The following is a 15,578-nucleotide window of genomic DNA, read 5'->3' as shown; positions in this document are numbered from 1 at the left end:
GGGCTAGTGCGCTATAAGCGGCAGACGATTGCTTTGGGTTAGGGACAAAAGGTCGAAAGGACAAAAGACCGAAAGACAAAAGGTCGAAGACACAAATGGTAAAAAAAAGACAAAAGGTCGAAAGGGACAGAAGGTCGAAAGGACAAAACGTCGAACGGGACAAAAAGTCGAAAGGTCGAAAGAGATAAAAGGTCGAAAAAAAACAAAAGGGCGAAATTATTACAATAAACTGAAACGGAGAAAATCAATCTCGCAAAATAAAACTTTCATTTATTCCTTGAATCAACAACCTTTTTTATCTCCAACAGAACTAGCTAGATATTCTTCTTTTTAAAGAAAATCTGTGTTATTTGCCAGTGTCATCTATGTTAAAAATAAGTGTTTTCCAAAATAATGTACCACAAATTTTCAAATTTGACAGTTATTGTAAGACTAAACATTAGACAAGGAACAAACATAATATTTTTCCCCTGATGAAGACACCAACCCCGTGTCGAAACGTTGGACAAATATAAATCTTGATTTAATCCTTAAAGACTGCGTAGCCGTTTTAAGTTAAAATAACAATAAACAGTCGATCATTCGAAAGTTGTAATTACTCCTTCTTTAAAAATTGCTCATTCTTCGATCTTCATTGATGAGATGAGTGTATTACTTCTGCTTGAAGTTAAATGCATTTCACAAACTCCTTTGGAATACACTTCACTTGTTATCAACTTGAACAACTTTTTGTCCCTTTCGACCTTTTGTCCTTTTCGACCTTTTGTCCCATTTGGCCTTTTGTCCCATCCAAACTTTTGTCCCTTTCGACCTTCCGTCCCTTTCCTTTTGTTCTTGCGACCTTTTGTCACTTTTGTCATAGATTCGTCGCTTTTGCAGAGTCTGCTTGCAGATACATGCAGCTTTTTATAGAAGTTTAACAGAGCCCACAACTCGCAGTGGCCTGGAGAGGGATCGTCAAGCCCTTAGACATAGTCCCTGCTGCCCCCAAAACTTCAAATGATGGTTTTCCTCAAATACCCTTGCATACAAATCTTCACGCCGATCGATTCATTATTTTCGGATAGACAAACAGAAACTCATTTTTATGTACACCAAGTTCTTTTTTTACACGGGTGGGTTTTAGTCGATTATAACCTTTAGCGTTGATGAAACTATGAGTTAATCCCATGAAAAAATTCACAAAAAATCAAAGAAAATTCAGGTGGTATTTAAAAAGCTGTGAAAAATCAGGTTAACCTGGGAATAAAGAATACCAACCGTGTAAAAAAAAATTTTGTGTGTATATAGATGGGGTCGCTTTTTTTTGCGTTTTTTGACGCGGGTCGTTTTATACATGGTTTTTTACGCGGAATTAGGAATTTACTTCTTAACAAGCAAATTCAATGAATCTCATGCTTATCTGCGGATGCTCGTTTCCCACCATGTTGAAAAAATAATTGTTTCTAATATCGCGTACCCCTAAACGAGTCCAGTAAAAGTAGACAACGGCTCATAACCTGCAACAATTAGAAATAGACATAAAACGAAGCAAAACATCTGAAACATTGATTGTAAAGGACACATCATTAGATCGTAGTATTGACGTCTAATCTAGCAACGCTATTGTCAGATAATTGCCATGGATTGAATGCGATTCGGATCGGGATTATCACTACCTTACTGCTCGATGCATTACTGTAGAGGCAAATCCGTTTAGCTGAAGAGCAGCAGTAGCAGCAGCAGCGTCGACGGAGACAGTGGAGCAGAGCGGTATAGACATCGTTGGTCGTAACAGCTCTAAAACGGGCTCCTGTTTGGTGGGCGAACGGCGTCGGCGACGACGATTTCCAAGTTAGTTAGCCACGCGACACTCGGCACGAGCGGACGTACATACGGCGGTCGTTTGCGCGTAGACAGGATTTCGAGTTTTCCTTTCTTTTTCTCGGTTTCGGGAGGGAAAGCATTTCCTGCTTTCTCTGCTTTATTGGTTTGGAATTTTCTTCCAGTTTTCCCTATGCGTTCTAGTTTGCATTACGTTGGGTCGATCGAAGATGTGTGAATTTTTCGTTCTTTTGCTGATGAACAATTTTCTAGGAGCTGGCGGTGAGGAAATTCTTGTTTTTGACGAAGGAAAAATCAGTTAAAAGGAAAAAAGTGTGCCTTTAGTGATATGAGAAATTGCAAAACAAAAGCTTAAATGCGACGAATAATTTGAAAAGTGGTAAATACATATATATAAATGGAAGATAGGAACACAGTAAACAACTTCCTGATAACATGAATAACAATGTTTAGTCTACTTGAAGTTGTAAAATCTATTTTAAATTACAAAGTTGATGAATGAAAAATGGTGGTACTAAACTGATAGCCATACAGTAAGGTAATCTCCGCCGCTTGTTTGTTTGTGATACCAGACCGAGTCTCAAGTGGTATCCTTTCTTTATCTAATAGTGAAGGAGATATCAGTTCATCCTCGCCCGCCTTTCAAGCAAATAATCGTTCTCCACCCGTTCGCGCACCATCACAGGAAACCCCCAGCCAACAGTAGTGGAATCCTGACAAAGTCCCAATCATTCCAGACGATTGTTTGTGCACCCGACGCATCATCGGAAGCCGATAGTCACACATTGCGAATCGTGAGGCGGTTTCGTTCCTGAACCACGAGAAAGTACAATCGTCAACAAATCCACCACGCGCTTCCTGCCAAGTACGGCACGGCAGTGATAAAGCAGCCATTGTGCGAAGGATTCTTTGGTAAACAGCGCGCAGCTGCCGGTGCAAACAATCCAATCAAAGCGCACACCCACCCGGTGCAGGCCCAGAAGAAAGGACATTCAAGGGGGACACAATCATTTTTTGGGAATAACGATGCTTGTTTAGTTATTTTCGGTCGATGATTGTGGAGTTAACGATTAGGGGGATGTTAGTCTGGTAATAGGGTAATATTTGATCGTGTTGAAAGCAGCCTTCGTTTGACACCTGGAATTGGATAGGCAAGATGAAGGATAATAAGCGGTTTTATATAGCCAGGTAAGTCATTGTTGTTGCTAACGTGTCCTCAAATCATATTTTAGTTTTGTTGATCATTGGATTCATTATTTTTTGGAAAGAATTAAAATGATCAATCCAAATTTCTTCATTGGCTATTTTCATGTTTTTATGAAAAATTTCTTATTTTACAAGGAGCGTTTTTAATTTAGTCATATGCTAACCGGGGCAAACTCCCACGTGAACAAATATATTTTTTTTCACTTTTGGAACAATATTTCTTTCCAACCTTTAACATATGACATGGAGCGGCACGAATAACCCACCCAACGGTTGCGTGGTGTTATTTTTAACATGCACATCTTTTTATTGGCCACAGTGTAACGTGTGCGAAGCGGGCGGTCAGCTCCACCCGGCTCCTCGTAAGTGGTGTATGCGTGACCGGAATGCAGTTTTTGCAGTTTTCTATTTTGTTTTCAATGCAGTTCGTTTGGGCCGTAGGTATACTCGTTAGCTCGTGAGTTGTGAGAGACACCTTCCTTAACGTATTTAATTGCATTGGAAAATGACGATGATTAAAGTGATGCGACGGCAGTGGAAACGCTAGTCGTTGTATACACCTGAATAGATCTGATGAATTTTTGGAACAATTTTGATGTCCTTACGTTTCATGTTATATTTTCATGTGTATGCTTTAGCTTTAGAGAGAATTTCCAGCAATCATTGAGAGAGCTATGAAAAATCAATACAAATATATTGCATAACGTTTTATCTCTAAGTTTAATGCAATTAAAATAAGATCTACCCAACAGAAATTCTGGGGAAATAGTCTCCAAAGGAAATCAATCGCAGGCATGAATACGCAGGCTTAAATCTAAAAAGATGAAAAGCAGAGTTAATGAATGGAAAGAGAAGGTAATGATTTTTGATTGTATTTTTGACTTCTAAAACAATTAACAATCATAGCTAGCTAATGCCATCTCAAAATTGTAGTAAATCTCAATAATTTTGTTACTATTCACATTTCGAAAAAGTATGTTCTGTTCCCGGAAAACGTATGAAGGGTTAACAACTTTCAGCTCTCAGGCAACAAAACACCACGCGTCGGGCAATCTTTTTCTGGTATGGGCAGTGCATGGATGCGTGAGAAAACGCGTGGTACATCGTTGCATAGTGACGCCAGGGCCTTCCCAAGTCGTTAGATATTACATTCAAAGGTGGAATATTTTTATTATTTTGACACTTTTTACACGTAACGTACATATTTGTAGTTTTATTGGCTGAATTTCCTTTACGACAAATTTGGGAGGATACCCGGCCCAGCGTTGTGGGCTGTGTGTTATTTACTATATGAGCATTATGGGTTTTTCCCATAAATGAAAATAGTAGAAAGACACTTTTGTGCACACACTAGGCAATATTTGCGGCCGAAATATCACCTTCATTGATTTTTTCACATTGGCTCGTCATGAAAACAATGATCAGCTGGTAACGGGAATGGACAAATCACGTTGAAATATTTTTTTCGGATGTCCTAGTCTGTCCAAACTGTGCTGGAGTACATATCCTCGAATGTATCAAGGAATATGTCTAGAAACACAATGTTTCAAGTCGATATATAGGTCCAAAAATAGCTATTTGATCATAAGATTACAAAATTATCGCGTTTCGAAAAAACGTTAACTAATTCAGGGTCTTCAAAATGTCCTGGAGTTCAGAACATACGATCTACCCGTTCAACCGAGTACTGAATAATATATTCGTTCATCGCTAAGCATCCCAGCACGTCCATTGGGCCAATAGAATTTCAATTATTACAGATCATCCTGGAATGTTTGAACTACCCGATCAACAAAATCCGTGAGCGCAGTTCTACGCTCCAAAGAAAAAAAAGTGGCTACATTTGAATGAACATTGCACGACTTAAGCACCTCCTTAGTTATTGTGCATCTGGTAGATACTTTGACGTAACTCAAGATCATTTTGGAAGACCTTGGACATTTCATGTTCATGGAATTTATTTATTTATTTATTACCAGACTAAGGCCGGAGTGGCCTGTGCAGAACATAAAAGTCTTCTCCATTCAGCTCGGTCCATGGCTGCACTTCGCCAACCACACAGTCGGCGGAGGGTCCGTAAATCATCCTCCACCTGATCGATCCACCTTGCCCGCTGTGCACCTCGCCTTCTTGTTCCCATTGGATCGTTGTCAGGAACCATTTTCACCGGATTACTGTCCGACATTCTGGCTACGTGGCCGGCCCACCGCAGTCTTCCGATTTTTGCGGTGTGAAGGATGGATGGTTCTCCCAACAGCTGATGCAACTCGTGATTCATTCGCCTCCTCCATGTACCGTCCGCCATCTGCACTCCACCATAGATGGTACGCAGCACTTTCCTTTAAAAAACTCCCAGTGCGCGTTGGTCTTCCACGAGCATCGCCCAGGTCTCGTGTCCGTAGAGAATTACCGGTCTAATAAGCGTTTTGTAGATTGTCAGTTTGGTACGGCGGCGCACTCTATTCGATCGGAGTGTTCTGCGGAGTCCAAAGTACGTACTATTTTCTGTCATGATGCGTCTTCGAATTTCTCTGTTGGTATGGTTATCGGAGGTCATCAGTGAGCCCAAGTACACGAATTCTTCAATCACCTCGATTTCGTCACCACTGATAGAAACTCGTGGTGGGTGGCTTACATTGACCTCTCTTGAGCCTCTTCCTATCATGTACTTCGTCTTCGACGTGTTGATGACTAGTCCAATCCGTTTAGCTTCGCTTTTCAGTCTGACGTAGGCTTTCTCCGTCCTCTCAAAGCTACGTGCCATGATATCAATGTCGTCGGCGAAACCAAATAACTGGACGGACTTTGTGAAAATCGTACCACTCGTGTCAATCTCTGACCTTTATATTACTCCCTCCATAGCGATGTTGAATAGTAGACACGAAAGACTGTCACCTTGCCGTAACCCTCTGTGCGTTTCGAAGAGACTCGAGAATGCCCCTGAAACTCGAACTATTTACCCACATCACCCGATCCATCGTCGCCTTGATCAACCGTATCAGTTTATGCGGAAATCCGTTTTCATGCATTAGCTGCCATAGCTGGTCCCGATCGATTGTATCATATGCGGCTTTGAAGTCGATAAATAGATGATGTGTGGGCACATTGTATTCGCTGTATTTCTGCAATACCTGACGTACGGCGAACACCTGGTCTGTGTTAGAGCGTTCGCCCATGAAACCCGCCTGGTACTGCCCCACGAACTCCCTTGCAATTGGTGCTAGTCGACGGCATAAAATTTGGGAGAGTACCTTGTAGGCGGCGTTCAGCAATGTGATTGCGCGGTAGTTGCTACAATCCAGCTTATCGCCCTTTTTGTACGACACCTTCCATCCACTCCTGCGGCTGAACCTCATGCTCCCATGCTCACCCAGTGCCTCACCACCGTGTTCAAACAGCTCTCCTGGTAGTTGGTCAACTCCAGGGGCTTTGTTGTTTTTCAGCCGGCCGATATCCTCCTGGATTTCCTGGAGATTCGGAGCCGGAAGTAGCATGTCCTGCGCGCGTGCTCCTAGGTTCATTACCTTACCGCCACCGTTGTCTGCCATATCGCCATTCAGGTGCTCTTCATAGTGCAGCCGCCACCTTTGGATCACCTCACGCTCGTTTGTCAGAAGGTTCCCGTTTATGTCATTACACATATCGAGCTGTGGCACGTGGTCCTTACGTGAATGGTTCAACTTGTCATAAAACTTTCGTGCATTATTAACGCGGTCCAGTTGCTCCGTCTCTTCATGGTCTCGATCTTCCTGTTGGCGCTTTTTCCTCTGAAAAATCGAGTTTAGTCTGTTCCGCGCCCGTTTGTATCGTGTCTCGTTCGCCCACGTGCGGTGTTGCAGCTATCTCGCCCATGCTGCATTCTTCTCCTCAACTAACTGCTCGCATTCACCGTCATACCAGTCATTTCTCTGATCCAGAGCCACCGTGCCTAGTGCAGCGGTTGCGGTGCTTTCAATGGCGGATAAAATATGTCTCCACCCATCTTCAAGAAACGCTGCGCCTAGCTGCTCGTCCGTTGGGAGTGCCACTTCCAGCTGCTGCGCGTAGTCTTGGGCTAGTCTACCGTAGTGTAGCCGTCCAATGTTTTGCCGCGGCGGACAACTCCGACGCGTGTTGTACACCGACGAAAGTTTTGAGCGCAGACATACTGCAACGAGGTAGTGGTCGGATTCAATATTCGCACTGCGGTAAGTGCATACTGGAAAATCAAGTCGTTTTCGGACGTTGCAGTCTTGTAAAGCAGCAAAAACAAGTTTACTTCTGCATCCGACGGTTTCGGTAATTTATTTTATCTTTTTCAAGGATTTGAAGCTTGTTTCGTTGTTAGAATGGTAGTGTTACACACTAATATACTTAGTCCATTCAATAGAAAAATGGCGCCCGCTTCGGTACATAGGTTACAGTTATTTTGCACGGTACTGTATGGTGGTGGCTTTTTTTTGCTATCCGGTCCGATAACCGGTCTATACATTTCCTCCCTTTCTACCTGAGCGTTCATGTCACCGATGACGATTTTGACGTCTCACAGTGGGCATCCATCGTATGTCTGCTCCAGTTGTGCATAGAACGCTTCTTTCTCGTCGTCGGGTCTCCCTTCGTGTGTGCTGTGCACGTTGCTGATGCTATAGTTGAAGAATCGGCCTTTTATCCTCAGCTTGCACATGGCTGCCACCCAATCACGCGTTGGCGCATCTTTCCCAGCACTATGAAGCTGGTTCCCAGCTCGTTGGTGGTGCCACAGCTTTGGTAGAAGGTAGCCGCTCGATGCCCGCTTTTCCACACTTTCTGACCTGTCCAGCAGATTTCCTGCAGCGCCACGACGTCGAAGTTGCGGGGATGTAATTCATCGTAGATTATCCTGTCGCAACCTGCGAAGCCTAGCGACTTGCATTTCCATGTTCCAAGCTTCCAATTGTGATCCTTTATTCGTCGCCTAGGTCCTTGCCGATTGTATCGAGTCGTATTATCTTCTATGTCGTTCGTAATAATTGTTTTTAAAGGCGGCTTATTGGGCCTGCGCAAACCTCCTGCCTCGTCGGAGGGCCGTCGTGTCAGGGCTGTTTAGCGTCCCACCTAACACCAGGACTTGGGCTTTTGCGCTTTGAGCGGCACACGGTCGCTTTGGCGGAGCCTACTTGCGGATACATGCAGCTTTTTATAGAGGTTTAACAGGGCCCACTGTCAAGCCCCACCACATCCTAGGCAGGCGCCACAACTCGCAGATGGCCTGGGGAGGAGTCGTCAAGTCCTAAGACATAGTCCCTGCTGGAAATTATGATCACATGCTAATTGACCCGGATTGGGTATATCCGATGATGAGAACATTGCAGAAGCCATGGTTGATCCAGTAAATTCCCTGGGCTGAACTCGAGAACGTTTCGGAGTACCTTATACGTTTCGTATTCAAGAAAATTTGGTTTACATGATGCGCATATGCTTATTGAATCGGGTTGGATATTGTTTACGAAATTCCACGTGGCCTTCCATAGTCAAAAGGAACGACCGCAGCTTAGGAAACGCCGCACTGCTATCTCCCCAGAGGAATCGTGTATACTACCAGCAAAATGCGTGGTGCGTCGTTTCCCAAGAGAAGTGCTGCTCGTAGTTTTGGACAGATACGACAAATGATGAGGACATTGTAGAAGTCTTGGTTGATCCGGTAGTTTGGACGAAAAATCCGATTAAGTCATACTACCCAAAGTGTCCTTAAGCCGAACAGGCCATACGGCATAAAATGTCGTATGGCGGAACATGTTACATATATAAAAAGGACTGGAGTCGCTTTTAACGTGGTCTCCTTCTTACATGGGTTGTTTTTCACCCAACTATACGGATTTAGGAATTTATGCTATCAAGGCTTGGATAAATGAAAAAATGAATTAAGAACATATGCTACAGCAATAAACATCGTAAAAAGGAGGAAGCTTCATTAGAAAGAAGATTCAAAACGCCGCTGGCTCGGCGAATCATTCTGCGATGCGTCATTCGGTCGAACAGGTTGTTTTGCCGAAAATGCTGTTCGGCTGAAATAGTTGTCAAAATGGGCCGTTTGAGCGAGTGAGTCACACGGCCGAAAATGTCGTTTGGTGAAACAGTTCATAAGAGCTGTTTTCATATTACGTTAAGCGAAGTCGGCTTTCTCAGGCTGAAGTATGAGGAGGATGGTTTTTTTTAACTTGCCCCGAGATTCAAAGAGATTATTTAATATTTTTGTAAGAATCCTAACGCTCGAACTGACACCTCCCTAGCAGCACACATGTTCCACACGTATTACTGCAACTCATATGTGACACGATTTAGTCACAATCAAGTTGCTGCAACAGTTTTTGTCTGACTTGTGCTGCTCGGGCTCCCTCCCCCTACGGCGTTACGTAATTTGATCCAACGAATACCTTCCCCAATATCCAAATCCGTGGTACTTATGAGGGTGTCGCTGAGTCGGGGGCCTCTCGTTAAGTAAGTACTACATCAACACTTCCTTCCCATCCCAAGAAGTAGTAATCCTCATGCTTTTATGATTCTTATCCTAGGTTGAAATCAAGGACCACACCCACCTTAATTTCTGATAGAAATCTGGATAAGGATTTCAAAAGAAAAACATGAGTATCACTAGTGTCCAATCTACGAAGTGCACCGTAACTATGCTATGCTATGCTATGCTTAATTCTGACCAGTAGAGAGATATCAGCTTCCACACTGTTACTCTTCCCTCCCTCTTCAAACGGGAGCTTGGCAGGAGGAAGGTCATGATATTTATACCATCACAAATATTGCCCTCCGCTCGCTTTCAAATTGACTTAAAATATTCTCCATGCCTGCCGTAACCTAATGAGAACTATCAAATCTATACTTTTGCCTTTAATTGGGTTGTATAGCGAAGAAAATTATGAGGTTTTTTATAGTTTAACATAAAGAGCATGCTTTTCTGATCTTTAACATATTTTTATTTTGTTTGTGAACTTTTTATTTACATTTTTGTATAGCAAACAACAAGCCATTTCAATCGATAGAATGACACTAACATTCATAGAATGACAGTTGGCCCATGCAGCATAAGAACAAATTTGTAGTCCCATATAAATTTAAAATTTCAGAATATGTAAAAACATATATACCCCTAGAGGCGATTCAAATATGTCCACTACTTTTTGGGATTTCTAGACCCCCCCCCCCCCTCTGTCACGCTTTTTTGTATACCTAGTACATGTACTGTCACAAAATCTTAGACCCCCTCCCCCCCCTAAAACCTGTGACATCATTTTTGAACGACCCCCTAAACAACCCAATTCTATCATGAACATGTACGTCCAAGTTTGGAAGATGATATTAGAATTTCCATATCATTATAAACAGTTTTTTGTTCAGTTCAATCAAAGTTAATGAATTATTGGCAGTGGCTAATTTTCTACTCGCCGCTTCCACATCCAGGCGCTATCGTATATGCGCAAATAGCCAGCATGCGTTAACCGCCAGAAATTTGTATGGCGAAAGACATCTAACGCGGGTTTTCTCAAAATTAGAAACTTTTCATGAAAAACTATTTGGTACCGGTTATGTAGGAAGGTGTCCGCTACTACGCCTACCAAATATTTTTTCGATGAAGGTGCCTAATTTTGAGATATCGAAACTTAGATGATACTGATTTCAGAAAGATAACTCCTAGTGTGCCGCTGTAATTACGCTCAAAGCAGGCGATTCATTGCCTATTTCCGGGGATTAAACCACCCGACTTAGACGTTAATTTATAATGTTATGAAAACTCATATGTGAATATGTACAATATGTGGAAGACATTGATTTGGAAAATGTATTGGAGGTAACCACTTTTCCCTTCGATGGGACTCGAACCCATGACCCTACAGTACGCTAGACTGGTGCTTTAACCAACTAAGCTACGAAGGACCTCCGTCGGTCTTCACAACCTAGCGGCTATTGAACGAGCTCGAGATTCCCAAATTGGACGCATAGTCAAATCACTCGCAATCCATTTCTCAAGCCAATACTTCCACATGTGTATAGTACACGTCCGCATTAGAGGAGCGTGAGTATTTAGAATGATTTTTGTTGTTTTCTCAAAATTGTGTAAAATGGATATACATATGCAGTTTCTCAAACAAATGATTCAATCAGTAAGAAGAGAAACCTCATTTCTAATTTCTCACTTCTTATTTCTCCCTTCTTATCCTCATAGAGAGAAGCAAAACGTGTCACTCATCATCCCTACCTTCTCATTTCTCTTTTTATTTCTTATTTCTCACTTCTTATTTCTTACTTCTCACTTTTCAATTCTCATTAATCGGTGTCTCACTTCTCACTTATTATTTTAATTTCTCACTGTAAAAATATTAAGTGAAAAGTGAGAAATGACGTTTGAAAAGAGAGAAACCTCGCTTTTCCCTTCTTTGTTCTCATTTCTCACTCCTTATAGAGCTTGCTGACGATAACTCATCCTTCTCTTTCAAGCGCATGGGGAGGATAGGATTTGTTTTCATCGGGAAACGCTTCGGAAGCGTTTCCCGATGAAAACAAATCCCATTCCTGCTGTGCGCGTGCAAGAGAAAGATGACTAAACGTCAGCAAGCTCTATAGTGTTTATTGCGACTTTCAGCCCCAGGCTGGCTCGCCTCCAAATGTTCATTTGGCTCTTTTTTAGAAAAAAATAAATATATTAGGAAAATTGTTAGGAAATTTAGCAAGGAAACAGATCGTCTTTGTTGCGAAATGATTCGATGCTTGCCTAAAAAGTTATTTAGGAAATGCTGAATCATGGGAAATTAAATTTTACATCAAAAAATCAATCAATTTCAAATCGAAAATTGTCGCGATAAGTGAGTGGTGGAGGTGTAAGTTCGATTCCCGCCCGGTAAGGAGAAAACTTTTCGTGATCGAACAATTCTCCACTCGTCCACTGAGTGTTATGTGTCTTGTCCGTTGTCGCATGCTAGGTTTTTAAGTGTTCAGTCTGTAGGACCTCTGGTCGAAGACGGTGTTCCGGTCTTTTGTATTTTACAAAATATTCTCCCTTGCTTGGAAATTCGGCTGATATCGTTTCATCAAACCAGAACTTAATATTTATTTCGAGTTGTAAGTCGTGTTGATCCCAAAATGTACTAATTTCTAATGATTTTGTACTGTCCGATAAACCAACCACTGAACCAAAACTGTTCAGCAATTGAATAGAGGTTCTTCTACTCTAGATGCCAATCACTTTAGACCCAATGTTTAAACTACAGTTTTTCAAGACCACAGTTTTAAAATATCCATTGGCGTAACTAATAAAAAATTCTACGGGGGGTTAACCTTTTTTAAAAGTTTTCTATTTTAACACTCATAACACAGAAAGTTTATCATTTTAGCTCGATTCAACTGATGTTTATTGTTGGTCTACCAGATATCAATAGACGACTTAAATATTTCAAGTGAAGTTCGTCGACGCTCAGCCCTGTTACAAAAATCTAGGATTCCCAAAATTCTTGATTGGTTCAGAAAACCTAAGGTGTTGCGCTCGCCGTAAATAGAATGTGAAGCACGATCCTGATTTTTGAAGGATTTTTTGATTTGCTTCGAACCTAGAATACATTATAAATTAAATATTGGATGAATTAGTTGGTTGAACTCTTTGCGCCAGCTTTCAATTCAGTGGCCTGACAATTCCTTCGAGCTTTTAAACGGCGATCTGACCACAACTAACTAACCTCTCTTTTCTGTTAGAATAACTTTTAGGATGATTTGAAAAAAAAAACAGTTTTACATCCCAATACAAATTATTGGTCGTTAATTTTCAATTAAGTTAAAAAAATTGCAACAAATTAACTCATAGGAGCATTTGTTTGCACATAGGAACAATTAACACATCTTTTCTCTCAGTAAGTCTGTTTCACGCCTACTGAGACATTTTCACTGGTTTCATTGCTGCAGCGACAATAGACCAATGCAAACTCTAACTTAACCTCACTTATTTTGATAGTTCACAGAGCTTGTTTACAAGGTGTTAGAAGAAAAATCGATGAAGGGAAAATTAAAATTTATATTTTTAGTTTAAAATTGCTGTGATCCGAATATTTAAGTGTTATTCTTTGCATTCAGCACGAAATCAATCGCAAAGGACATCTACATGCGAATAAAATGACGAAACAATTTTATCAGAAGCTGCGCCGGAGGCTAAGTCCCGGAGAAAAAGCTCTGTGAACTGTCAACCTACGTCATCATGCACTGGTCTATAGGAGTTTAGAGAATTAAATAGTATGCGGAGTTTCTGAAAACCCATCCGAAAGAATACAAAGTTCTTTCTTATTCAACTTTTAGTTACCTCTACTTGAAATCTAAGAGTTTTACCGAACCTTTCTCAAGAAGCCTACAGTGATAATTAAAATGCGCTGCAGCTTTTAGAATTGGTATTAGTTAGGAAGGTTTAGATCATACGCTCGATTTAGATAACAATTACAGTAATATCCCGATTTTATCACCCCCCCCTGGTGAATTTTGGGGTGATAAAACAGGGTATGTGACAAAATTGGAAAAAAAATATTTTCATTTTTTTAATTCATTCCACAAATATGAATCATTTTATGCCTTGGAAAGGCCAAATGCGTGAACTATACCCGTTATTTCTTGTTGAAATTGCTTACAGATTATTTCCCAGGTACTCAGAAGTCTTTCGTAATAAACTACAGGCGGTGAAAGTTATTTCATGAAAATCATTGCTGTTTTTGGTATTATTTACGAAAATAAAAAGAATGACAAAAATTTTTGGGGTGACAAAATCGGGTCGAAAACGTGACAAAATCGGGACGTGATAAAATCGGGTCGAAAACGTGATAAAATCGGGGGTAGACAAAATCGGGGAGTGACAAAATCGGGTCAACACTGTACTCACAAAACCTGGAAAAACTTGAAAATCTCAAGGAATTGTCCATTATCCATTAAGTACTTGTAATACCAATGTTTTTACGTCGTGTTGTAAGTGTTGCAATTTTTTTGTCGCATGTGCGTGAAACGTTTCAACTAGACGCATCATTTCGACGTATCAACAATGCAGCGTACGGAGCAGCGTAACATTTCGACGAAAGTAGCATGACCTCGGTCTTGTTGACTTATCAAACGACGTTTGTGATTTATCTGTAGCAGAACGTTGTACCATATCTAGACCAACATTTGAAAAAGGCGTAACAGCCAAAAATTTTTTTTTCTTCTTTTTCATGTAACCCGTTGGCAGTCTCTCGACTCAAACTCTACTCCGGGTCCATCCCTGTTATTCCCCACGGTAATTAAATTTGCTTCTATGAGCCTCTATTTTAGATCAATAACAGACGTTCCTAAGCCACGTTGCTCAAATGGTCACTGTTTTAGGCCTGATCCAAATAGTTTTATTAAATAGTCCCCTTCAATAACATGATCACTGTTTTCACCATTATAACTATCACTCATCACTCCAACTTAACACTAGGTCTATTCCCTGTTGATCCGGTGATTAAATTTGCTTCTACAAGCCTCTATTTTTGATCATTAACAGACGTTTCTAAGCTACGTTGCTCAAATGGTCACTGTTAAGGCCTGATTCAAATAGTTTTCTACACAATAATCCCGGTAGCATCACTTATTATCGTTTTCACCACCATCACTATCATAATTACTATTGTCCCTGTTATCACAAATATCTTATTTACAGTCATGAACACACACACAATGAATCGATCTTCGAGCGCTGTTATATATCATACTAGTCGACCCGGCAGACGTTGTCCTGCATAGTAGGCGTAAATGCGTATGCAAAATTTCCATACGAATCTTAATTTTAGTATTTCACGATTTACTCAACCTTATTCGTAATTTTCGCATGAAGGAATATCATATAAACCCGTCGGAAACGATAATGAACATATCTGCTGAAGTAAAGAAGAAAATCCATCCAGCCGTTTTAAAGTTATGCGGATACGAACACAGACCATTTCATTTTTATATCTATACTAGTCGACCCGGCAGACGTTGTCCTGCATAGTAGGCGAAAATGCGCGTTCTGAACTACTCAAGCGAAATTCCTATATAAATATATATTTTAGTTTTCTCATCCTTAATCGTAATTTTTACATGAGGAAATATCGTATAAACCCGTCGGAAACGATAACGAACATATTTGCTGAAGGAATGAAAAAATCCATCCAGCCGTTTTCGAGTTATGCGGATACGAACACAGACCATTTCATTTTTATATATATAGATAAGAACCGACACTTCTACTAGCTTTCATTGGACATGTACCGAATATTTTACATTATTTCTAGTATAATTATAAAATAATTCCCACTTCTAGCACCTCAACTCAATATTGCAATTCATTCTTCATGCTCACTGCGAACATGTTCCCATCCCAAATCAACTTTATGTTTTACCTAGCTTCTTCTGTCACTATGTCTACACCACCAATACCAACTTGTGTATTAACCTTTTCACTAACACTTGCATAACCACACAACATCACCATTTTCATATCAACAACCATTGTTTTCACAATTTCATCGAGATCAGCAATTATCACTACTATCCCTACT

General features: G+C 40.9%; 1 protein-coding gene across 6 annotated transcripts in view; it reads left to right on the top strand.

The window, feature by feature from the left end:
- Positions 1–15,578, top strand: part of LOC134213320 (electroneutral sodium bicarbonate exchanger 1) — a 171,861-nt gene that overhangs the window by 58,809 nt on the left and 97,474 nt on the right. For 2 of the 6 annotated variants that reach the window (XM_062692298.1, XM_062692297.1), the window contains exon 1: positions 2,965–3,012. The exons of 1 other annotated variant lie outside the window; for it this stretch is intronic. In XM_062692298.1, the coding sequence (XP_062548282.1) occupies positions 2,981–3,012 (32 nt within the window). In that variant the 5' untranslated portion in view covers positions 2,965–2,980. Of the gene's footprint in view, positions 1–1,833; positions 3,013–15,578 lie in introns of those variants that run through there. 3 more of the 6 variants (XM_062692283.1, XM_062692282.1, XM_062692281.1) reach the window with 3 other exon arrangements.

The sequence above is a fragment of the Armigeres subalbatus genome, chromosome 2, assembly GCF_024139115.2.
Source record: "Armigeres subalbatus isolate Guangzhou_Male chromosome 2, GZ_Asu_2, whole genome shotgun sequence".
Lineage (NCBI taxonomy): Eukaryota > Metazoa > Arthropoda > Insecta > Diptera > Culicidae > Armigeres > Armigeres subalbatus.
Note: the sequence above shows the minus strand (reverse complement) of the source record. Positions and strands in the feature narration are given on the sequence as shown.